This window comes from Neolamprologus multifasciatus, chromosome 1 (assembly GCF_963576455.1).
Source record: "Neolamprologus multifasciatus chromosome 1, fNeoMul1.2, whole genome shotgun sequence".
In the NCBI taxonomy this organism is placed as follows: domain Eukaryota; kingdom Metazoa; phylum Chordata; class Actinopteri; order Cichliformes; family Cichlidae; genus Neolamprologus; species Neolamprologus multifasciatus.
The window spans coordinates 27,769,178-27,794,762 of NC_140439.1; the positions used below are offsets into that span (position 1 = coordinate 27,769,178).

Consider the following 25,585-nt stretch of genomic DNA (forward strand, 5'->3'; position numbering starts at 1 on the left):
AAGTGTCTGATATCAACATACGAGGACACAATACTGCCACTGTTCTAGCGAAATTTAAAGTGAATGTCCTAATATGTGGACCTCATTTTTCTCAGAAACAAAAATGAGGTAAAAAAAACCCCAAAAAAAACCCCCAAAAAAACACATAATTCTTTGTTTTTACATTCATCGGGTCCCAATCAGCCCAAATAGCATGCGAAAATGCGAAAGATGAAAGAGTTCGGGTCTTAGGAGGTTAATTTAAATGGTGTTCTGTGGTTTTTGATTGATGCGAGGCGTAAAGGAGAACATTTAGCTTTTTACTCACCTTTATGTCGAAAAATCTACAACTAAAGCAATCTGAGCAATAAATATGTCAGATGTAATAACCGTAAACTACAAAATGTTTGTCTCAGTCACACAAACTGTTTTAAATCCCCTCAAAAGGTGAAACAGTCTGTAGATGTATGCGTGTACCAGCAGTGGTAGAGACCGCTCTCTGCGATACGGAAACTTCTCCAAAATATCCAAAAAATCTTTTCATGTAAATCGTGTTTGGTTGTCTAGTCTTAGACTAATTTTTGACTGAGTTTATAAATGTATCACATACAGGTTTACTTGGCAGAAACAACTTAACACCTGGCGGCACGGTCAAGATTTCCGATGGAAGAAAACAGGTATATTTTTAAATAATTTAAACAGCATTAGTAGCATTTTTAACTGCCTGAACCTTTCCTTGTGCAATGTAGTTCACTGGCGCGGTGACCAAGGGATAACAGTTCCACTAATAAGCAACTCTTGTTTTCAGTTTAATGAATGATGTAAACAAGGCCTCAGACATGGCCTTACTGTAAGCTTCCTTCCTGTACCATGGCCCTGCACATGGAAATGTCTCTGTAAGCATGTGTCCTGCATTTATTACCTCCAAACAAGACTGCTTATTTCCAATCACTGAAGGAGGACTCGTGTAATCTATTTATGAATAAATATCATCTATTCTTGACAACTGGCAGCTAGTCTGGCTACAAGTTCAATTCTGAAGTCACAGAAGCAGTAAATAAAAGAATTTAAGGTGAAATTCAGTGAACAGTGCAACCCAGATCAGCACCATGTGGAGTTTCTCATTGCATCCCTGCTTGAAAACAGTAAAGTGTGGTCAATCTGCTCTCACTCACTCACACACTTTATTTTACCAGCTTCAGGTGATAATGATGCACTACTGGTGAGATTCACAGCATTCACGCGTACAATATTTTGTAATAAAATGTCTATTTATTCTGTTTACTTTACAAATGGGAAAACAAATTAAATTAACACATAACAGGCATTTCCAAAAGCACTTTCACTGACAGACAGAGAGAGACCCAGTGCAGAAATGACATTTACATCACATAAACCTTACATAAAATAATAAACCATGAATTTTTCAAATTGGACTCTTATTTATGTTAAAGAAAATCCAAATAAACTCCAAATATCAAAATGAACCAGTCTACAAACTGATATACTGTAACTTGTGGCAATATATGACATTAAGTTTCTCTGTCACTAGTTGTGTCAAAACTGGCTGTGATCATGGAAATGTACCTGTCAACAACAATAGATGGTTAGTCGTTACCCTGCCAAATAAACATGACAAACATGATGAATCTGTCAGAGTAAAAGGTTTCAGAGGAGAAAATGGATATTTGAAGACACTAAAAACAGTCAGGAGGCACTAATAGAACGCAGGTCTACATGTGCCAGAGAGCAGCCACACAAGCTTTAAACTGAGCTTGTATGACTACTCTCTGAATACTGCCCAAGGAAAAGAAAAACAATCAAGGTCTTGCAGCGGCAGCACCATGCTGTGTGCATGCTTCTTTGCAAGTCTGACAGTTTTAAGAAACACTGGGTAGAATAAGTGAAAGAAGAAAAAAGGCAGCCATATGAGGAAAATGTCTGACATCCAACAAGGACACAATTGCAAACACAGGAGTGGTTTCAAAACAGGCTTATCCTGGAGTTAAGGCTTCATGTCATTGGAGAAGTTGAGTTCATTCAGTCTTCATGACACTGAAGCATCGACTTACAGTAGGTTGGAGAAAAGAATACATTTGTTTCCTGCACTTTACTGAATAAGATTAATGCAAAGATTTAGTGAGACAATCATGTGGCAGACATTCAGTGTGCAGTATAATGTCTGGATGGGGGAAAAAAATAACAGTAAAACTGAGAAGAGCCAAGCTGCTTTAAACTGACAACAGCACCTTAAAACAACACATTAAACAGCAACACAGCATGTTGAGTCAAAGTGGATACAACAGTAGAAGACCACATCCAGTTCCATTCCAAATTTCAGTTTGGCATGAAAGTTTCAACTGGAACAAATCTAAATATTATATAGTGTAAAATGAGAGGAAGCACAAGATAATCCCTTTTTTAAATCTAATGTAGCTATAAATGTGTATTTTGTGAGCAGTGAGGAAGAAAATTCTGCTACTTGACTAATGATCCTGCATTGCCTCACTGCAATGTTTATACTGCAACAAGTCTAAGAATATGACTCACAATTTGATATGATTCATTTCACTGCTGCAGGTGTGTTACTTTGTTTTAGTATAAGAATAGTAATGTATTTAAAGCTCTAGTGAGATACAGAATGAAGATGCTATATTGGAAGACTTGTCTAGTTAGAAGTTCATAGGCTGAAAATCCAGATTGTTACCAAACTGTGTTCCTGCTACCTTGCTGAACCCAACCAGGACCGGCTGATCAGACATTTTTTTGGTCTTCAATTTAGTCAGAAAAGACGTGAAGGCGTCCCGATGCATTTCCACCCAGCAAGGCATTCCTTGTAGGATGGAAAGCAGTGACAGAGAGGACTGTGCTGAGATTCTCGCTGTCCATGAAGGAATGTTGGAGTTGACCGCTTTCATGGAACACCTGCACCCTCCTAGGCTTCATCATGCTCCCCACCACGAAGCAGTCTTCCTGTTTGGGGTCCCACACAGCTGATAGTTTGGTCAGCCAGCGACCTGTTTGCATGTCATGTCTGCCAATTTAGATTGAGAAGGCATGTTGAAAGTACACAGTTATTAACACAGAGATGACTTAAAGAACAGGAAAAGTTTAAAGTTCAATTTAGTGGATGTACCTGATGGTTGTCAGCAAGGGAGTTTTAGTAGTCAGTGTAGATGTGTCATATATCCTGTTAAAATAAAGAAAGAAGAAAGGACATTGTGTTGGAACTGAAAAAATTAAGTATATACAGCATGTCAGTGATCCATCAGCTTCACCTTATATTGTTATCCATACAGGAAGTAAGAACCCCTGTTTCCAGTACAAGGGGAGAAATAAGCACTGGATATGCTTAAAGAGTGGCCATGCAGCTGGGACACTGCCTGGCTTTTGGTCTTCTTCAGGTTTCGACTGTCATAAATACTAACTACCCTGCCAAAGAAAACACACACACAAAAAACGAAGCATACACTTAAAATTTAAAGACAGATTCACATAAAATAGCGACGTGTAAACATTACAAAAATATAAAAATTTAAAAAGCCCATACTTGCTTTCAGCGACCACAAAGTACTGCTTCTGTAAAGGGTGGACGTTAACACAACGCAATGTCTTGGGGTCCAGTGTGTGGAGGGATTCATGGGAGTTTCTGCAGATGAAATAACATATTTATGAAAGTGTTTGAGTGCAACATTAAAGTTGTTTAAAAGAAAAGAAAATGTACTACTTTCATTACTTTAAGACAATGTCATCTCACCCTGGGGTGCGCCTGTCAACAATAGCAACCTCTCCATACCAGTTCCCGACCACTAGTGTCGAACAGTCATGTGACATGAAGTCAAACGTTTTTAGGCCATCTTCAATATCATACACCTAGAAAATGGACAACCTTTTTTATTCGTGGATCACAATGTAACAAGATTGAACTAAACTAATGACGGTATCTTACATCATCAAAAACAGCCTTCTCTACGTCCATGCAGCGAAGGGATCCATCGTAGCTGAGGCTCAGCAGTTGTGTGGGATGAGACTTGGAGAATGCCATGCAGCCCACTGGACGGGTGTGGGGCTCAAAGAGCAGAACACCATCATCACCCCAGTCACCACCCTAGAAGAGCATACACATGCAGTAAATCAGTGGTTGGAATTCATTTAAATTAAATAAAGATTTTCAGAGCGAAAAAAAACAATAAGCAAAAACCAAACCTGAATTCAAACATGAAGCAGGCCAATTAGCCTGAGGAGAACACTTGTGAATTTTTGCAGCCTGACATGAAGCTTTACTGTTGAGACACTTTCTGCCATCTAGTGGTCAAGAACTAATGCATAGTTAAGGCAAATAAAACTCACCAACTTCCAGAGTCCCACTTTCCCCCACTTGTCGCCCGCAGCCAGCAACAGGCTGCTGGTGCAGGGGTGGAAGGCTGCAGAGAAGATGCGATCCTTCACCACTTTGGCCACTTTGTCCTCATTTACCTTCATATTCTTCAGAGACGAATGGTACCTGTGTTCAGACATCAGTGCACTTGTTTGTTCATCTGTTTCTCAGGTTCTTCCAAAACATCTGACCCTCGGTACATCAAAAGAGTCACTTTTTGTAAACTGTGCAGTAATCTCACATCCAAATAAAAATATTAAATCTTACCCTTTTAGGTCAAGCTGTATCTTTTTATCTTCTTTTACATCCTGTGAAAAGAAAAGCAATTTCATAACTTCCTAATTGAACAAGAACAGTTACTACAGTGGATACACAGAAGAAATTTGTTAGGAATTTTGTTCTTATGCTTGTGGCTAATATGGGCAGTATAAAGTATTCACATTTAAGTAGGAAAGAAGGGGGGGGGCAACATGTTAAACTGAGTGAGCATTGTAAATAAATATTGTATAGAAAAAAAGTGAAAATATCATAGAAAGCTGACTCTTACCTCAGAGCAGAGCTCAAGAAGTTGTGGAGGCAGCTTGCTTCCTTCTTCCACATTCACTGGATCCATGGGCAAAGGGCCAGAGGGCTTCTTTGCTGGTGAAGACTTGAAAGCAAGTAAACAACTATAATGAGTAACATACCCAGAGAGGAAGAACGAGAAAAAAACCCCGCTAAAGAGACTTAAGATGCAGCAGTGAAGCTGTGTGAACTGACACATTACAGATGCATTATTAGACTATATGTTGGCACCTGTTCATAAATAAGTGTCCCTCTCGGTTCAGGAGGAAGCTCCAGGATCTCGGCTTCTTTTTTTTGGAGTCGCAGTGATTTGCGAGGTGGCACGACTTCTTTTACAGCAGCATGTGCCCTGCAATCAAAGAAATTTAACATTACAGGAGGCCCAAAAAGATATGTTTCCTATTTTAACATGACACAGGGTCAGGATAAAATCAAACAGTTTTTCCAAACATAAAACTTTCATAAAAGTTACTTGTTTGGAGTTGACAAGTCTAGTCTTATTTCCTGAGCTTCACAAAGTTCAGTCTCAAAAACAAATACAAAGTATATTATAGGAGCACTGTGATGTTCCACAGAGAATACATGGGAGGGGAAAAAACCATGTTGTTCTCATAATTTCTGCACCACTGTGGTTTTCCACAGTATCACGATGCCTGATTATTCCGACTGTACCGTGTGAGACCTCTCTGTGATGGCTTTGGTCGAGTCAGCTGCTTGAACTCCTCAGTGGCCTTTAAACAAAAGAAAACAATAACTGATACTCTGATAATCCAGACAAATGACACAATCACATATATGGTCCTTTTCATAATGATTTATTTCTCACTCATAGTCTACCTGGGTTAATTACACCAGTAAATATGGCTTGTAGCTTGTTTAAATGTCAACTGTTGCTGGTTGAATTTAAACTTTATGTTGATGGTGCTGATAGTGATAGGTTTAGGTCCATGAAAGATTTGCAATGCAGATGATAAAGGGCAGATTTAGTCAATAATATACCTGGAATAAGTTGATAGAAGACAGAAAAGCTTGGTTCTGTCTGATGTTCTCCAGGCGCTCCAGTTCATAGGCAGAAAGTCTCCCATACCCTTCCTGTTACACAAAGATACAGCACTGACACACTGCAAGAAAACTGCCGATTTCAAGTCATTAGAAGTTCCTTAAACTACCATGAGCTGGATGACTGAGAACCTGCACAGACACCTATAAAAACATGTTTCTGTTAGTCACAAAGTCGAATTCAAAATGTGCAAAGTTTCCGTACTCACAGGTGCATGCTTCACGTCACTGTTTTCAGCATCCTCATCTTTTGGTTGCTTATTCTGACTACCATTTTCAGCGACAGCTTTTGTTTTCTATCAAGAAATTACGACAGAATTAACGAATCGTCAAGTTTTAAAATGACTGTTCGGCCCCATCACTGTGAAAGAGCTCTCACCCTTCTTTTCTTGGGAGTTTCATGTTCGGGAGAGTACTGGAGGCGCTTAGGTGCAAGACCGTTTCTAGATGATCGTCGCACTGTCACCTCGAGATTCTCAGGGGTCATTTCCTGCAAGGTGTCCCTCGTTAACAATTTAGTCAGAAACATTAAGGCACTCAATTCAACTTCCTCACCGAAGATTTAGCGAACTCACAACACACCTCCACTTAAAACTGTGCTTCTTGATGCTAATGCTATGAGGCCACTGCCTAAACAGGGAGGATAAGTTTAAAAACAGGAAACCACATTAAAACAAAACTGTACCTTCACAAGCACAACAGCTTCGCGCTTTGTTCGGAGAGTCGCCATTTTGGTTCATTTACAACGACAGGTACGAGTATTTGTTTGAGAGAAGCGAGACGTGAGCACCTCACAAGCGACAACTATTACGGTCATGATAATTACAAGTGGGGCGCAATTGGCGCCACATGCTGCATATGTTTTGTAACTGGTCCTCCCCTTCTGTTGTGAAACAGAATCCTGGCACCTGATTGGTTTATATTTTTACGTCACGAGAAGAAAGGTTTAGGTCCCTCCCGCCAACAGCCAAGCTGGCCTCAGCTTCTGCTGGGATGATGTCGCCATCTTATGGCAGGATAGGGGAATAGCAGTGAGAGGAAAGTCATGGTTATTTATTCACAAATGCTATTGGTTAACGTTTAACAAACAAACTATCAACGTTTGTCAGTGGATAAAACAGAAAATCTATATATATGAGAGAAACACACATTACATTAACTTTTTTTATTTGCAAAGTATACAGAAATAGATTAAATAGATAATCAAAAACCTAAAATATGATTAATTGTCCTGATTTTGGGCCTCATAAGATTCTCAACAAATGTTCTATAATCAACAATGGTGCATAAAAATAAATGCTGCTGTAAAATCAACATGTAATCTTTATTTGTTTAGTTTGGCATGTAATTTGCAAAGGCCTGCCTTTGGCCCCAGGGTCTTGAGTCGAAATATGTGGCCTATATTGTTTCCATGGAGCAAATCTGTTTTTCACTAATGCAGTTATTAAAGTATGATATACCATACTATGATTATTAATCAGTAATTAATCTATGTATGCACCCACTGTAGCCTCTTGACAGACATTAGTGATGAGGTTTTACACACAAGCACTGCTTAGACCATGTTGAAACACACTATTTAAAATGAATTTTGTAAACATTGCAAGATCATTTGGAAAAACATACATAGCCACACAGTTATGTTTTTTAACATTTTTTTAGGCTTGTGTAAAAACAGAAAAATAGTTCTGGGCTACACTTACCTATGCATTTTATAATACACATGCACATAGCTACACTGAAACGTCTTCATCTATTATTGTGAGAGAGACTGAATGGGGAAAGGGTGTTTTAATGTAATAAACATGATGATACATACTAGTCAAGATGCAGTATAGCTAAGTGCACAAGAATGTAGTTAGAAAGAAGTACTGTATATCTGTATTAATGTAAAGCATATGCTTCCTTACCCAAAAATGTAATTATTAAAATGAGTTTGTTTCTTAAAGTAATGACTGAATGTTTCTTTCCTTGCATTTGACTCAAAATTTTAATGTCTCAGTTTTAATAAAAACATAATAAGGTGTTTAGAAATTAAACTTCCAGAAAACATGTTAGAAACCCTAAGTTGACATCAGGCCTTTAGGCTGAATAAAATACATTTCGATACACACATGCTCAAGAGTTTCCACTTTGTTGCCCTTTTATTCAGATGCTTAAGGTAGAGGGTAAGAAGAGCAGGCAGCCAGTCCACACATGTTTCTTCCACGCTCGATCAAAAAATATCTGATGAAATAAAAAGGAGAGATATCAGCAATTCTTGCAAGCTGTTACAAGTCATAAAGCTACACACAGACTATATTTACCCATCCTTTCCCCAGGCTGTGCCCCAAGAGTTCTTCACAATCCAATACGGCACGTCGTTCTTCTCAGTGCCATACCCCACTGCCAGGACTGCATGATTCACTTTGTCTGTTGTGTTCTTACACTGGGTGCTAAATAGACAAAACTAGATCAATAGAGCACATGTCTTTTGAAGGTTGAGTGGGTAGATTGTCTCTTTCAATATTATATTACATCCTACATTTGCAAAATATGTGGTGTAGCTGACTTATATGCATAAAATATTTTATATTTTATGCATATAAATTTCAAGCTACTACTATAACAGTCATCATAGAGACACTTCTTTATACACAGTCCCCCATTTGTAGTTTTCAGAGGCTTAAAAACAATTGTTTTATACTTCTTTGCAAAGGATTTTATCCAAATAGTAAAAATATGTTGTTTGTCTGTCTAAATTAGTGTATAAGTAACAGAAACAAAGTGGGGCTAGTATATTCTGGTCTGCTCTTAAAATCCCAGACCAGCTCTACTTCTTGAATAGTAGTATATGCATAAGCGCTTGTTGAGTTATCAAGGTCCTGATCTCACCTGGAGTAAACACCTTCTTTGTAGTGCTTAAAATCAGCTGTAACATCAAAGCCAAAGGTGACAGGATTGAGCCGGGCCACTGCATCGACCATGGCCTTTTCATCATACTGTGAATGGGCATACACAAATTATAACATATACCTGAGCAGGTCGATGTATGAGGAGTTCCCTATTTACTATAAAACAGTTGCTTTTTTTAATAGTAAAAACTATTAAACTTCCAGAAAACATGCTTCAGATTATTTAAAACAGTTACTCTATTCCCCCAATGGGTAACAACAAAGACACATTTTACTGTACTGATCTGTTATTTTGTTAACCAGCATATGCAAAGGCACATTTATTGTACAATTTCATCCACAGTGCAATTTTATTTGTTCACACACTCACACTTGTTATATTGACAACATCTCGGACAAACGCAGCTGCAAGTGAAGGCTCAAAATGGCATTTTCCCTCCTAAAACATGAAAGATAAAACTTTTTTTATTGTATATTTTATCATATGTAAAATATAAATAAATAAAGATTTTACTCTCAAAAATAATACAAAGGCTTTGTAGGGATAATCCTCCTCTCTCATGAGACCTTTGCTGTATTTGATGTACTCGAATGCTTGACTGGGGAGCCCTCTGAAATAAACCACACAGCCTTTGATTGGTTGAAATTCTATACTTACATTATTATGCTGTTTCTATAACATAAAATGTCTCACATATTATAGTTACAGGCCAGACAAACATGATTCCTACCCAAAGCATCCGTAGTTGCTAAAATTTCTGGAACAGTCCAGCAGCTGCTGCTCAGACTAAAACAGAGATAAATAAAGAGCATTTATCATATATACTCAGAAACAGTGGACACTTTTCTTCTGCCAGCTATATTTGTGTATAATACTAAACTCTTACCAATTGTATTAGTTTCCCAGTAGCAATAGCATTCACTGACTCCAGACAGCCAGTGGTGGAGAAGGTCCAACAGCTGCCACAAAAACCCTAAAGATACAAACACGACACAACTCAAACAACTGATAATGCAGTTATGTTAAAGAGGCACTTCACAAATATTTAAATGCTTAACATGATAATTTTTGGTGCTGTAAAATGTAAATGATAACAAAAGGAACCATCTGTAAATCAAACTCTCTATTTGGAATATTTAATAATATCATATATTATAGAATATATTCTCTCAGAGGTTGTGACTGAGGTATGTTGTGTAAATAATTTGCACATGTAGAAAACATATATCTTTATTTGTTTCTCACTTATCACTTTAGTCATGAAATGTGTCCCATCACATGTTTCTCATAGAACATAACTGTAAAAATGAAAGTCAAAAAAGGGTAAATATTATAACTTACATGGAGAAACATAAGAGTGGCCACTTTTATAAGTAAATGCAAAGTTGTTTATGTTGAAGCAAAACAAAATGTTGAAAATTTTTTCCTCTCCTTTCATTACATAAAAAACTCTGACACTGTGTATTTGTTCGGAAAGGTGCTACATGTTTAAGGTTTAGCAAAATATTTCTGGAGATTAAACACAAGACATAATGTTTTTAGTAAAGCATGGTTTGTGCTTCAATGCAACTCAAAGAAAGCATGATAAAATACAGGCTTTGTACGACTTTGTAAATATTGTATTTTGCACAATATTTCTTTAACAAAAGGAGAATATGGCTATAAAGGCTTTAAGAGCTATAGAACGTATGAGGATACCTGGTTCTTCACAGGAGTCACAAAGTTGCCCTTCATCCTCCAGTCTACAAACTCAGGATAAGGACCTGTCCTTTTGACATGACTGCCTTTAGTGACTGAACAAGTCTAAAAGATGTGAAAAGATTTTAAAGGAAATAAAAGACAAACTCCAACACTCTGTACAAAAGCACCTGTTGTGTGAAGTGTTATAAAATTAGGTAATTTACCGAAGGTTGCGTGAAAAGGTAGAATTTCTTGAATTCCTCAAATGTCATGTCTGAGAATTGGTTCAGGCCCACTAGATTAAAAAATGAAGAGCAGGGTGAGAACTGGATGATAATTTTTATAACATTCTATAGCAGTAAATGTTTTTTATTTTATTTATTTGTTCTTCATTCTTTGAGGAACATTTGCAGCATTTTGTTGAATCTATGGCAACAAGAACTAATGTTGTTCTGAAGGCCAAAGGGGATCCAACCTGGTACTAGTAAAGTGTACCCAATAAAATATCCAGTGAGTGTATATTGCATATTTTAAGGCAGAAATTGGAGCAGAACGATACTGTACTTGTGAAGGAGTGATTCCCAGCATTGTGCCGATCAACTGTCCTCTTATTTTGAGTGAACACATGGAGTCTGTGGTGATATTCCTCAGTGCCATAAACTTTGTTGTGCTGCACAAAAACCCCACATAAAAACAGACATAATGAAACAAAGGAAAGAAAATTTTAACTATGTTTAACTATATACAAAAAACCAAAATCGTCAGAATATAAAGGTCAAAATCTCATTAGTTTAAAAATGCACATACCTCTGAAATCCACTGCTTGAAAGCATATTCTTCTAATGGGAAAGAAAATGTTTTAGTGGATTAAGTAACACTTAAAATGGACCTGTTATGCTTTTCTTGATTTCTAGTAACAGACAAAGGCTGTTGGAAATATTAACATCAGAGGTGTATGTACAAGTAACCCTTATGAGCCAAAAGCTTAGGCTTTATCCTCATCTCAACACTCTTCTAATCTTACATGAACATCATTCAAATCATTAGCATCACTGGATCTGTATGATCTCTGTGTTAGCGAGAGCAGAAATCCCTAATATGATCATCACAGGCAAATATCTCTGGCCCCACCCAGCTGCTGTTTAAAAAAAATCCCCTGTCTAAAACAGCAGGTTTTAGAGGATCAACTACTTACTGGGCTACACTGAGGACCAGTAGGAAAACTACAATCTGAATCATGCACAACTACCCAAGTAGAATTAAAATCAGGGAAATCTGGTTACCAAGTACTATGCCTAAGTACAAATTTTAAGCACGTTATCCATTCCTCATGAGCACACCAGCAAACTGTCATTTTCATTCGACAGCTGTAATTTCACATAAATTGAGCACAAAACATTTCGAGTGCTCATATGAAATATGCTTTCATAAACCTTTTAGCAAAATGGAAAATAGTATTAGCTTCATCTCTTCAGTGAAAAGAAGCAAAATTAAACTTATCCCACAAAAAATGGAGACGTTGGTTTCTGCATGACTGCTTTTACAGTATGTTACTGAACATTTTGTTAACAGGATCCAAGGACATGAACACTTCTATCACCCTTTCAATTTCAAGCAACTGAATTTCAATTCTAGCAACTGCTGCTGCTGCTGAAAGAAATGTAAAGTTTTAAAATAAACAACAATAAGCTGCTGAAAACCTGGCAAACACTTACCTTTGACGGAAATTAAAGGTGATAAATGGACGAAGCTAAAAATGGCAGTAATAAACCACACAACAGTCAGAGCCATACTCTCCACAGCAGATTACAGCAAGCTTTAAGGGCATCACATGACTTGACTTCTTTTTATGACTGCTTAAGAGCCCCTACTACTGAAACCCCCCTTTGAATTTCCCCCAGCAAAGCAACAGTCGTAAAGGTTATGGTCCAGTGCACCCAGTTCAGAACATAGTGTTAAAACAAACAGTGCAGCCTGTGAGACACTTCTCCCCCTGAGAAAGAATAGATTTATTAACAAGAGGTAATCAGGAAAGAATACACTTTTATACAAAACTGGAAATACTACTCAAGCTTTTGAAATAGACTGAAAGATAATTCTCATATCACTGGGTATTGCTCACTGCAAACATTTGATGTGCCTGTTAGAGAGTAAAGATTCATGTGCAAGGGTGGGGTTTAAATACAGTACACATACGGTTCTAGGTATAGATTCCATTTGAACACGTCAAAGTGGTACATGCCTGCCACTTAAGCTTTAGATGTTTTTCTATACAAAGCCTGTAAAAAATACATATAAATATTTCAAGAAGAAGCACAATATTACTACTGTATAGTTCCTGCTAACACATTGGAATAGACAGGATACAGAATGTGTTACACTTATAAGTTGTTTTCAACATTTGTTTTAAAGTATCATACACAGAAAAGTTATTACAGAGTTGAACGATCATAAGGATAACACATTTCAAGGGATATGTTTTTTTTTTAAACACATTGCACGTTAGGAAATGCATCAGACTGCCTGTACACAGTACTGTACACAGTAAATATTTCTGCTTTATCGGCAAATCGTAGAACAAAATAGTTTACATACTTTTGTGGAATATAATCCATTTCATGATTAAGGCAAAACCATAATGCACTGGCCAAAGAGGATTAACCATAACAACTATGCTATCACTGTCTGAGTGTAAAAGCTGGGAATTTAACTTCCTGAAGTGGCTCAATCTTGGTTACATCTGCTACATACATTGCCTGGTGCTTATAGTGTATATACATCATGTTGCCCACCAGGGGAATTATGTGATAGTAAGCAAAGCATAAAAACCCATCTCTCCAAACAAAGAAACAAACAAGCTTATCAGCGACTCGGCAGGTGTCAGGTTGACTCCAGCACTTTCAAATCTCTTGTTACTCTGCGGCTACATAAAAACATCAGAGCACATGATTCAGCTTCAGCCGCTGCAGCGGTCTCACTTTTCCTCCCTCTCTAAGGTGGGACAAGATGGACTGAAAGAGGACAAATGTTATCCAGATTTGACAGTCTGATGGTTTTAATCATTAAGATTTTCATAAAATCAAATCCTATTTTTGATATTATTACTTGCCTGAATTTTGTTGCAGTAGCATTTTAATATATTTACATTCAGCAAGTCCCTCGCGTTATCAGCCTTGTTCAGTTCAAATCAAACAATAAAATCCTCAAGAATCACACAGATTTATATGGAAATTTGTTTAAAAATAACTCCAGTTGTGTTCGGTTCTCTCTTGATTTGGGGAGTTGACCTTTATGTGGTAAATGTGAACGTTTCTTGCGAATGAGAACCATTTGGTGCTGCACGTTCCCTTTAGGATATGGCTAAACGAATTTAAAAAATAACTTAATGTTAACATGATATTTAAGACAATAAATAACATATAAATACTCTGTAACTATAGAAATAAACCTCTCTGGACTTACACTCAGTCTCTAATAACGAATATACACGAGTCCGTGGGGAGCATATACTAAAAGGGCACTGCCTACTCTGTCTAATACAAATAATAGTAAATATACATTTTGATATATTGTTTATGTACACTCAATATGAAAGCAGAGTGAGAGAGATCATCTTCATGATGAAGTTTTGGGCTCGATTCTCAGGGATGCTTCATACAGACTCTCCTCATCCAGCACATTACTGTGGTCGAGCAAGTACTTTGTCACCTAAAAAAAATAATAATAATAAGGAAGACACAGAGAGAGCGGGTTATTCACAGTTTATTCAAGGTTTCCTTTTCTTAGGCTACACATTTAAAGGAAATGTTGAGTGAGAGCGAGTTCTTTTAAAAAAATAGCTGCACTGGTCAGAAAGTACGCTGGTTACTGTGGCACAAATCGAGGCTATAGTCACTTTCTATTATAAATGTTGCATTCTTAGGATTCACTAAAATGTGTCTGCAAGTGTACAGGTTTCATTAGCTTTCATTGTTTTTATCTTATTTTCAGTTGAAAGGCACGTGTAAGATGGCCAAATCAGCGGAAAGCTCAGAAACAGATCGGACTCATCATGATAAAAGATGGTACGCACAGTTGCCCACAGAGCAAGAAGATGACTGCTGATTGAACAGTTTGGAAAAACATGCAGTCATGAGGCTTGTCTGAATGGGTGTAGTAATGATTACACAGAACATTGGCTGGAACATCAGCTCGTTGAAAGGAAGAAAGTTTCTAGTTTTGATAAGTTTTTTTCAACTTGACGCATTAATTAAAAGGCAAAAAAATTAAATAAGGCCAAAGGAAAACTTTCTGACTATGAATAAACTTTGGCTAATCCGAAAGTTGCAGAATTTCAGTGAAGCTGCTCATAGATCATTGCCTGAAAGTACAGTTTGTCTTTCTTGCGGTTGTGTTTCTCTAAAACTAGCTGGATCTTGAGAAAATAGTGATCCTTCAACTTGATTTCCATATCAGTCAAGAAGTAATAAAAAACTTGTTGCACAGCTTGTTTCCACTCAGCGTTCTCCCTCAGACTCCTCCTGAAGTTGCAGCAATACTCTCAGTTGACAGTCTCACCTTAGGGCATGACTTCACACTGCACAACCGTGTGAATAAAAAAAAAAGGTCTCATCACCAGTGATGGTTCTCCACACAAAATTTGGGTTAGACTGAAACAGGACTTCCAGGAAACGATCTAAAAACAGCAGCAGAGCTAAAGGCACAGGAGCATTGTACGAAGAAAATGGTCTGGCAACAGCCAGTTCCTAGAACTTTTTGAGCACGCCTCATAGAGCAATACTTGACAAATCCAGACAAGAAATAGAAAGCTGTAAAACAATGAAAATGAACAGTAACTTCACCTTTGGTTGATAATCAATCTTGTAAGCTGTTTGCTGAAATTGTCGTATCTCTCTGATAATGTGAGATATCTGCAGAAAATGACAGAAAATCACATAAAAGTCAAACGTGTCCACCCATGAAGAATAAATAGATGAATCACACGCATGTGAAAAACACCTTACACAACAGCACAAGGTTAAAGTTACATGTTCTGTACCATTCTCATCTTGGAGAAGTTGACAAGGTTGTCTTCAGTGTAGTTGGGTGTTCCCTCCTCAATGAAGGCCAAGTCAGTCAGGTACATTCCCAGGTAGGGGACACATGGGGGGTCACAGCTGAAGACACCAGGCAGGTCAGGAGCCAGTTAACACAAAAAGTTTTTAAAAAAAGTAAAAAGTTGGTTTACTTACTTCTTCAGAGCTTCTCTCAGGTTTTTGAATCTGCCTTCTGATGACACCAGCTTCTGTAACTTGTCAATCACAGTCTTTGTCTAGAACATGGATCAGGGGAAAAATGTTACTGTCACAACCTCGAAATTTAATCGGAATCTTTATTAACTGAAGAAGACAATGACAGAATTGTTTGAAATTACCATTAGTAGACTCTCTTAGAGCATCCTGACTTTCATTCATTTTGTTCAACTTAAAAAAAAGTCCTTGTTTCATCAAGGCAACATACTGAAGCTGCTAGAAATGCTGATTGCATTCATGAACTGTGTACAAGTATCTCTCTATCTATCTCTGACTTATTAGGACGTTCCTGAAAGTCAAGATGACCTTTCAGGAGTATATTTATGCAAACTGTCATTCAACACACCTTTCACATCACCGTCATGCAGCCTTTTTGACCGAATGGAACAGACAGATTTAAATAACCTCACAGAATATTCCACTAATTGGACTGAACCATTCTGCTTTTACACTCAGGACTCTAGAAGATACCACTATTTTAAAACATTTACAACTCGCCCCACATAAAAAAAACCCCACCAATAATCAAATTATGATAAATAAATGAATAAATAAATTCCCATGCCCTATACTCGTGCCTTACTCTCCTTCTCCAACCAATAATTGTTATTCCCAGGGCACAATTTTCCTCACTCACAACACCGGAACCAGGAAGCAGCAGACTTGTGACGTTCTAGCTGACGACTATCATTTATACTCGCTAACATGCATATTATTTAACCAACAGAGTTTGTGTGCCTGTTTACTTCAATGTACTATAAGCATGACAATTGGAAATATAACAAGAGAAAATGTCAGTTAAAATATTTATCCTATGGAGGTAATCACAGCTTTTTTCTTACCTTTTTCTGTGTAAGTACTTTTTATCTAACAGTCATACACATTCATACTCTGATGGAGCAACTTGGGGTTAATATCTTGCCCAAGGATATTTGGTACGCCGACCAATAATCAAATTATGAATAAATAAATGAATAAATAAGCAGCCAGGGATCGTACCACGACCTTCCATTTAATAGATGACCTGCTCACCCTTCAGAGGCACCCCAATTATAAAAGATCATATGAAATATTTTTAATACCTGCTTGGAAACTTTGAGCCAGGTCTTCTTGAGGCGAAAGATGGAGCTGCGATTGAGAGACGACGTGATCTCCAGCACAGCATTGTAGTTGTGGAGGCAGCGGCAGATGTCGGCCACTGCCACCCATTTCTCAATCACGGCCACCCGCATGTTGACATCATCCCATTGCAGGATCTCTGTGGCAATCTTGTTACTGATCTAACAAGAAAAGAAACAAATACACATTGATAATATCTACAAATGTTTCATATCTTGCCCTAAGATATTTATCTAAATATCTTTAGATTAATACTTACATCATTAAAATGCTTGGTAGTTGTCATTATGTATGGAGTTCTCTCATTCTTGTCGTTCTTCATCCAGCCCTGACCGAAGAACTCCCTGTACAAAACAAAATGTTTACACAGAATGAACAAACACATCACGGGAAAAATATTTCAACATTTCACGTGTGTCCTTCTCTCTATCCTCCCCCTCTAACCTCTACAATTTTTATCTGTTTACCTTTGTTTGTGTTCTTGTATACACACCTGAGTGTGTGACTGTATGTGCGTGCACTGTATGTCTGTGTACTTACTCATATGGGATGGCCTTGAAGACCAGGTGGTCCAGCAGTGTGAGTTGTTCAGCTATCTCCAAGGCTGAATGGCTCTCAAATGGTTCAGTCTTAGAGTCCTCCATGGCCTGACCACAACAACAAGCAGAAAAAAGTATTACCACAACTAAAGCAAAGAAAAAGAAGGGTTTTATTCTGAAAAGGCTTTTTTGTGGTCTTTTCTCACCATTTGTGTGATCTCTTCGAGGGTGACCTGGTTGTCTCCAGGATCCTCCTGGGTTAGAGTTCTACACCAAAGAAGACATAACTGTTATATGATCTTTGATACATGTTTTTCCCCAAACAATTCTATAACATTGATATAAAAACCCCACTTAAGGAGCTATTAATTTCTCGTTTTTATTCCTTTTTAGTTTGGCTTCATAATATTTTGCACAAATACTTTATAGGGACAGGTGTTTTAGATAGCTCCTGTTTTGTGATGTTGCACCCATTTAAAAGTCTAGTCTGTGTTTCACAGAGGAACAGATAATACTTCTGGGGCTGACGCTCAGTAAAAAAAGTTGAAAATTTAGGCCGAGTTCTGGGCTGATGGATTGTATCTCCAGTTCCTGTTGTTACTACATAAAGCAAGTTTTTGTCTTGACAAATTCACTTGCAGAAAGCTTGTTTTTTTCCACTGGGTGCTCACAAACAGTTGTGTCATACATGACTGTAAGAGCAATCAAGCAATGATAACGGAAAACGAACCTGATAATGTTGGCAGCTGCCTTTCTTTCCTGTGTAAGCAGCTCTGGGTCATGCATCACCTCCTCCAGGAAGCCAATTACTCGCATCTTCAACTCTGTGTTCAGCTCAAAGTCCTGAGGATCCACAAATGAACAACGACAGTGTCATTACTGAAGTGTTATGAGGTTTTTTGTTGTTGTTTTTATCCTGTGAGGGCACAAAAAGACCGAACCAAACAAGAAAAAGAAAAAAGAAAGAAAAGGGGACTGCACCTGCGAATGTTTGGAGACCCAGTGACGCAGCACATTCAGAACTCGGTTTGTGGCAGCTCTTCTGATAACAAACTCTTTGTCCCCATTTCTCTGGTCTGTAGGGAAACCTGGAACCAGGTTTAACAAAGTAACATACAAAGTGAACTCTTAAAGCACAAGTGTTATATACCATCAATATTTTATGATCTTTCTTTTAAAATCACCAGGGGGCTCCTATTATTGTCTGACTTGTCTGGGTGCACCCTAGTGAGGAAGACACTACCTTGATTATACTGATTAACTGATCTCCGTTAAATCTAAACAACATCTAAACATAAGCATGGATTCATAATCCAGTATGGCTAGATTACTAGATTAGAGACTGTTTCAATGAGTAGGCTCCAGCAGATCATCAGGAGAGAACAAAAGAAGCTTCCAGGTAGCCAACAGGCGTCTCTAAGAGTAAACAGAGGCAGTAGCTCTGTAACTGACCTGTGCTGGCAAGGGACATACGACGATACTTCTCCTTGGTTGGTGTGCCTTCATTGGCACCAGCGGTAGCAATGGCAAAGGCTGAGGCAGCAGAAAGAGCACTCCTGTTGTTGTCCAGCTCCCGGCAAGATGACACCACCATGCCATTGTTGAAGGAAAACAGAGAAAACTCTGCAGACAAGAACGCAAATGAATTTAATTTGAAATCATACTTAGATCAATATTGACATAAAAGAGTTGAAGGGCACCTCCTCTGGAAGACAACCATTACAAAAACACTTTCAGTTTACCTTTCTGAGCTTCTTAAAGATTAGGCTGAAAGGTAATTTGTTTATGCTGTACACACAGTACCGCATGTGCATAATCAAACTAAGTTGTTGACCATCGGAGGGCAACAGAGAGCTAAAACAGACGCAGCACAATGCATCATGCAGCTTGTTGCAGTTACATTGTACACTCCACTGTGTCTGCCTCTCTGCCTCCTTCCTTCACTCCCTCCCTTCCTCCCTGCCCTCCCCCATTCAGCCGGGGGCGGTATAGAAGAACACGCACATCGTTGCCAAGGTACAAGGTTTCCTTCCACCTACTCACACGAAGCACTGGCTTCCCTTGTATCCAGCACCGTGGGAAGAGAACACACTGGGAATGAATTGCGCCTGACTACCTATGGGGTGGATGCTCCTTCTCTGTGTTCTACGGGGAGGGCCACGAGGCTGTGGGTGGTTTTTACCAAGACCTTATTTGGCAATTGCTACGCTTATCATTTTCCAGAAAAAAAAGTTTGATATAAATCCGCTGTGGCTATATTTATTTACCTGCTCGTCTCATCTCCGCCTTTAAACACGTCTCACACAACTTGACTGTGCTGGGTGGTAAAAATATTTCATGCTGACTTTGATTCTGACTTCACATTTTTAAACATTGTCAAACCCAAACTATGAAATGGGAAGCAATAATGAAAGCTATTTTAACATTTTGTAACATTTGAACAGTTTCGGTGACACAAGCCAAGAAGAAGCAAAGTTGAGCATTTCATAAGCATTAAAGAAATAATTTTACACACATTTTTTACTGACAGATGAGGAGATTAATTCCACTCTTGTATTCTCTCTACAAAAACTTTTGAAGCTACAGCCAGTGACTTTTAGTTCATCGCAGAATGAGTACAGGCATAGAAACAACAAAAACCTGCCTAAGTGTTTTTTCAAAATTCATGAATTGATAACATCTTCTCACGTTGTTGTGTTATTGGCAGGCATGTAACTCTTTTTTGCAAAGATTACAAAAAGAAGATTAATGTTAAGTTTACGCACTGTCTCAGCTAAGCCAACCAGCTTCTGGCTATAGCTTTGTTTTTCTTCTGATAAAAATACAAGAGTCATAACTTTTACATGTTAGAAATGAAGTGCATTTCCATTTTTAGCCCTCGCGACTCTTAAAAAGTCAGGAAATATAACGTCTAATCTGAAACCTGGCCTGTATTACTTCTATTATGTCTCTAGTGCAATTACACTAGGCAAATCCTTCCTTGATTCCATTTTTGTACATTTTATGGAGGATGAAGCATATGAACAGTAGGCCTGTGGATTTTTTTTCTACTGACATTATGCATTATTATTGATTTTTATTTTATCCCTTTTTTTGCCAAGACACTCCACTGTCAGTAACACTATCCAGTAAACTGCTCAAATTTGCCAGCTCGTACAATCTTGCCAGCTCATTTGTCTTTTTAACTGGTGGGTGTGAATATAAAAGTAGATCACCAGACACTCTTCAACAAGCCTCGGACATGCAGGCTTAAACAGCATCAGCAAGATTTGCAACACAATTAAATTACTCTACCAGAGTTTTTTGCCTTGACGTTCTTGGGCGTTGATGGTGACTTAGGAGGAGACATTTCTGCTTCTGCGTCGTCACTCTGACTTGGGTCTTCATCGCACTCCTCTCTTACAGACAGATCTGAACAGACAGAGTAACTCACCATTGGAAAAAAAAAAGCAACATAGAAGACTGCTAGAAATTTACAGTCATAGGAAGCAGTTCACCCCAAAATAGACTTTGTTTAGGCTGGAGTTTATTAGGAGATACTGCTCATACAGATGTTTGCACTCTCTTAAATATAATGGGACCAGTTGCATCTTTTTTTGTGGTGCCCTAAGTGCCAAAAGAACATCAACAATTGACAAAAAATAAATACAAAAATGAATCACAGGTGATATGGGGTAAACTGTCCCTTTAAGTTTTGCAAAACTTGGCTGATCTTTTGCTGTTATGTCACAAAGGATAAGGGTTTAAATAGGCTTTTATTATTATTATTATTATTTCTACAATACTCCCTCGGACAGAGGCTCTGACCTTGCTTGTTGGCGACAGACTCTTCAGCTTTGCCTTCAGCTTTGGATTCTCCCTCATCAGGGATTTTGCTGGCCATGGTGCTAGAGATGTAGAGCTTGTTGATGTCGAGGGTGGTCTTACTGAAGGGTGACATGGTGGAGTGCATGCTTGCATAGCCATTGGGAGAACAGCTGAGTGCAGCCAAGTCCAGGGCTTTGCCACCCGTGATGATGGGGATGTTGAGTGAAAGTTTGCGGCGGCGGTTGGGAGAGGATGACTTGGTGATGGAGAGTGGAGGAGGAGAGGAGAACTTGCGGCTGGCACGTGGCGATGTGGGTGGCTCGCCGTAGAGGAGTTTACTGTTCTGACTGCTGGCAAAGAAAAGCTCCAAAGAGCTACAGGAGAGGAAAGGGTGAAAGGGAAGAGAAAAAGGTACGTGTGAAAAATGAGGGGTAAAAAGAACATTTTTCACTGCTAAAGAGTAACTTTTTTGAATTTGTGGAGGAGAAAATTCCCACAATGTGACTAGGAACTATAGGAAAGAGGAGAAATGTTAATAAGGGGGGAATGCGTGGTGCACTCCGTGTCTGTACACAGAAGCAGTAAGGGAACGCGTTAACCAGAAGGCTCTTTGGGAGCTCCTGACTCTTTATTTAAGCTACATTGTTTAAGACAGCATCCTCCTTGCACTGAGAGCCACCCCCTCTGAAGGCCTATAAATAGCATGTCAAGTGACAGTGTGGGAGGCACGGGTGCTGCCAACAGCAACCAGCCCAGGGGAGGCCCACAGAGGCATGGAGAGAGAGAGAAACGAGGAGCCAGATAGTGGGGAAAGTTGGAGAAAGAGATAGAGGTACACCGCAAAAAAAAAAAAATAAAAAAAAATAGCAGTGGCAAAAACAGAGATACAGAGAGGGAGGGGGCGAGTCGAGCAACATAGTGGATATGGATTCCACCACAGCAAAGGCTGGTGGCTGAGAGTGGGCGAATGGGAAGCCTCCAGCCCTGTATGGTGTTAGCTGCAGCCATGTTGTGTCTCCTTGCCTAAAATTACAAGAAAAATAAAAACAGTAATTTAAAGAGATGAGCAAGGAGCATAGATTGGAATGATGAAGGCTGGGAGCACTAAGACAGGAGAGGGGCAGAAGTACAGAAACAGGAGGCAGGAAGAAAATAAAGGCAAAAGGCAAAGTGGAGATTCAAGAGAGAAAAGCAAGTAAAGCAGGATAGAAGTAAAACAAGAGGAGATGTTTAAGTAAGAGATTAGAGAGGAGTGTGACAAAAAGGAAGAAGGACGAGGAGAGTAGGGTCTGGGTGCAAAACACCACCATCAATATTTAATACCGTAGAGCCGCTGCAGATGATGGGAGAAAGGGAGAGAGGGAGGGAGAAGACGAGGAGAGAACGAGAGGGTGGGGTCCTGCAGCAGAGTAAAGGGTTGCTATGGTGACAGCGCAGCGAAGAGAGGGATGGTCAGACTTCTGGAAAGAAAGATAAAAGTGAGAGAATGTGAAAAAAAAGGGCAGGAGAACGAAGAGGAGGAGTCAGGAGGAGGTGGGTGGACGCAGGACTCAATTAACTGTGATGGCGGTCAAAAGAAGTCTTGGTGTGACCTCTTGCTTGCCTCCTCCCCAGTCCCTTCTCACCTGGGCAGGATATGATGGGCGACTTACAGGCACTCCATGTGAGAGACTAATTCTGACACTGGGGAAGTCCCGTCTCTTCACTGCACCATTACTGCACTGTTGCTGCATTCTCGCGAAAAAAAAAAAAAAGTCTGGAAATGTCAATCTTTGTTCATTTTTTGCATTTGTGACAGGGATCGCCCTTGCAGTGAGGTTCTCCAAAGGGTTTAATGTAAAAGGACCTTTTACCCTGCTAAGTAAGCTGCCCACTTAAATGCTAACAGTGAATGTGGAGAAACAAGAACATAGACACAACTCATGTGAATGTCTTACTTAGAAACAGGCACGTGCAGAGGGGGGGGGGGGGCTAGAGGGGCTTGAGCACCCGCCCCTTTCCTGATGGGTGCCCAAAGTGCCCCTTTGTTGAGGCAACTTTTTAAAAACATTTTTTTTTTTTTTTATGTGTGTGTACGTGCGGAGTCCTGTCTGTGCCCCTCAACAATAATATTTAACTATTAATCACAGTTTTGCTAAATAAAAGGATCTGGCTTGCATCAGTCACATGATCACATTTAACCAATGATCGCCCTTGACGGCAGAACGCGCTGGTTACGAGCCGGGAACGAGCTCACAAAGAGCACGCGCATTTTTTGCGGTCCGGAGCTGTAGGAGAAACACAAGTTAACTCAGAGACACAGACTGATGCGACAAAACCAGTAAGTAGGTGTACAGCGTACACTGTAGTGTATAGCACACAGGAGTATTAGCTTATTACGTATACGTTGGTAAGCTGTCTTGTTGCAAACAACGAACTGAAACAAACGAGCGTGCTGTGTTTGCAACAGCGCGACAAACATTACCTGTCCTTTTATTAACTGCACAAGTAGTGCTGGTCATAGCTGCTGGCTACCTGTGTAAGGCTGTCATGGGTCTGTAGCTCTGTCCACCGTTTTAGGGAACATATTTAGTTTTAAAGTAAGTTTCCGGGCTTTTCCTGCCTTTCTGGATTATATTTCACTAAAAAACGATCTAATATGCATGTCCACATAATTATGCATTACTATAATTATAACATATTTAAAAAACATACGCTGTATTTTAAAGAACATACATTAAGAAGCAGATTATATTAGATTTATATTTTAAATAAGACAAAATTTGGATTTTACAGCAGTAAAATTATTGTATCTCTACAGTTTAAAAATGTAATAAGCTTTCCCCCTGCACAGAGTGGATAGTGAAACAAATGGAATCATCATAAATACATTATTTCATATTTATTACTTCCCCCTCCTCATTGCTTTATTTTTGTAGCTCTAGTAATAAATAATAATGTAAGGATTCTGGATCAGCACCGTGATGCCCATAGTATATACAGTATTCTGAAGAAGGTCTAAAATGTCCCCGTGTGTGCGTGCATTTGTGTGTTTTATTTAGATGGATTTTTAAAAAAAATATTACTCATGATATAACATTGTCCAGACATGCCTGGTAAGGACATGAGGAGGAAACAGTAGGAGCTGTGTGAGGCTACTAAAGGCAGGGCTATAACATTTTTCTGTCATTATTTTATTATAGATTAAGTACAAGAGTTGTTAGGTGTGGATAATTAAATTATAGTTTAATGCAATAGCAAGTTGTGCCTTGTTCTCACATAGACAGCAAGTGGAGAGTGATATATGAAATGATGGGGTGGAAGGAAGAAGAGAAGCAAAGAGTGATTCAAAGACAGAGCCTAAATTATTTCTCACAGTTTTTTGTTGCCTTATGGTTCCAAGTGCTGTCACCAATCTTTGCATTTTGTTATTATCTCATGACACTTGTTTAATCAGCTACCATCTCTCCTATGGACCTTTTACTGTCTACAGTCTCAGATCAACACAGCCCTGCCCTTCCCATATTAGATTCTTGATGAATGTGTGTTGTTGTTATTCAGCCTGGTTCAATGTGCCCCTTTTTAACTTTGAGCACCCGCCCCTTTAAACCTCTCTGCACGGCCCTGCTTAGAAACAACCTAATCACAGTTTCTGCTACACAAAAGTCGAATTAATCAAACCAGTAAAATAAAGTAAAGTATTTATCCAGCTAGAGTGTTTTGGTGTGAGTTACCCAGTTCGTTATCTGTAGAGATGTTTTCCTTCTCTTGAATATAATGGAAGAAAATGGAGCTCGCTTTGTGTTGCTCTAAGCACCAAAAACAACATCTGAAAATTTCAGTAGAAATTTCTCGTTCCAAGGAAATGAGAACAAAGACTGTTAATGAGACTGATCTGTGTCATGTACTGATGATGAAGGAAGTATGCATTTACCAATGCTGAGAGGCTCATGCTTGTAACAGTAAACATGTAAACATGTAACAGCATCTCGCTGGGCTGAGCTGTAACGTTTGCTAGCTGCATTTATACTTTTCAGCACTGATGGTGACTTTACAGATGTATGCTGCCAATACCACTAGGCAAATTGTGATTTTACTGAGCACAGAACACTTTTCAAGGTCACTCTTTTGAGGATGCTAATGTTCACATTTTGGACAGAGAGGACAGATGGTTTGAAAGAGGAGTGAAAGAAGCCATTTATGTCCACTGTGAGCGACCATCTTTGAACAGAGGCGGTGGCTTACGACACCAACTGTCTGCCATCTATAATCCAGTTTTGAGATCCCTTCCCAGA

General features: G+C 38.9%; 3 protein-coding genes across 4 annotated transcripts in view; all 3 read right to left on the bottom strand.

Moving 5' to 3' along the window:
- Nucleotides 1–1,231: 1,231 nt before the first annotated feature.
- On the bottom strand, nucleotides 1,232–6,834 carry wdr76 (WD repeat domain 76). The gene is given in 16 exon segments (XM_085167930.1): nucleotides 1,232–3,013; nucleotides 3,116–3,169; nucleotides 3,258–3,289; nucleotides 3,291–3,411; nucleotides 3,530–3,628; nucleotides 3,737–3,852; nucleotides 3,929–4,087; nucleotides 4,330–4,483; nucleotides 4,625–4,665; nucleotides 4,905–5,006; nucleotides 5,153–5,270; nucleotides 5,594–5,652; nucleotides 5,921–6,013; nucleotides 6,190–6,276; nucleotides 6,360–6,470; nucleotides 6,666–6,834. Coding segments are annotated over 16 exon segments (1,647 nt in total). The 5' UTR covers nucleotides 6,711–6,834; the 3' UTR covers nucleotides 1,232–2,757.
- A 302-nt stretch (nucleotides 6,835–7,136) lies between these two features.
- Nucleotides 7,137–12,419, bottom strand: LOC146525910 (pro-cathepsin H-like). 2 transcript variants are annotated; one of them, XM_085167979.1, is made up of 12 exons: nucleotides 12,271–12,419; nucleotides 11,363–11,391; nucleotides 11,120–11,225; nucleotides 10,780–10,850; nucleotides 10,574–10,678; nucleotides 9,762–9,848; nucleotides 9,606–9,661; nucleotides 9,404–9,485; nucleotides 9,245–9,313; nucleotides 8,855–8,961; nucleotides 8,287–8,415; nucleotides 7,137–8,206 (listed from the first exon to the last, which is right to left on the bottom strand). In XM_085167979.1, the coding sequence occupies exons 1-12, from the start codon at nucleotides 12,344–12,346 to the stop codon at nucleotides 8,137–8,139; spliced, it is 987 nt and encodes a 328-aa protein (XP_085024105.1). In that variant the 5' UTR covers nucleotides 12,347–12,419; the 3' UTR covers nucleotides 7,137–8,136. The 2 variants fall into 2 exon arrangements, with proteins under 2 accessions (XP_085024105.1, XP_085024099.1); XM_085167973.1 differs by having other exon boundaries at nucleotides 11,363–11,394.
- Nucleotides 12,420–12,535: 116 nt separating this feature from the next.
- The window catches only part of LOC146525911 (ras-specific guanine nucleotide-releasing factor 1-like), a 31,276-nt gene continuing 18,226 nt past the window's right edge, over nucleotides 12,536–25,585 (bottom strand). The window contains exons 15-27 of the mRNA XM_085167888.1: nucleotides 21,312–21,685; nucleotides 20,799–20,915; nucleotides 18,957–19,127; nucleotides 18,486–18,592; nucleotides 18,235–18,347; nucleotides 17,711–17,771; nucleotides 17,506–17,612; nucleotides 17,225–17,309; nucleotides 16,929–17,126; nucleotides 15,787–15,866; nucleotides 15,594–15,711; nucleotides 15,397–15,465; nucleotides 12,536–14,263 (exon numbers count right to left, since the gene is read on the bottom strand). Of these exons, the coding sequence (XP_085024014.1) occupies nucleotides 14,171–14,263; nucleotides 15,397–15,465; nucleotides 15,594–15,711; nucleotides 15,787–15,866; nucleotides 16,929–17,126; nucleotides 17,225–17,309; nucleotides 17,506–17,612; nucleotides 17,711–17,771; nucleotides 18,235–18,347; nucleotides 18,486–18,592; nucleotides 18,957–19,127; nucleotides 20,799–20,915; nucleotides 21,312–21,685 (1,693 nt within the window). The 3' untranslated portion in view covers nucleotides 12,536–14,170. The remainder of the gene's footprint in view (nucleotides 14,264–15,396; nucleotides 15,466–15,593; nucleotides 15,712–15,786; nucleotides 15,867–16,928; nucleotides 17,127–17,224; nucleotides 17,310–17,505; nucleotides 17,613–17,710; nucleotides 17,772–18,234; nucleotides 18,348–18,485; nucleotides 18,593–18,956; nucleotides 19,128–20,798; nucleotides 20,916–21,311; nucleotides 21,686–25,585) is intronic.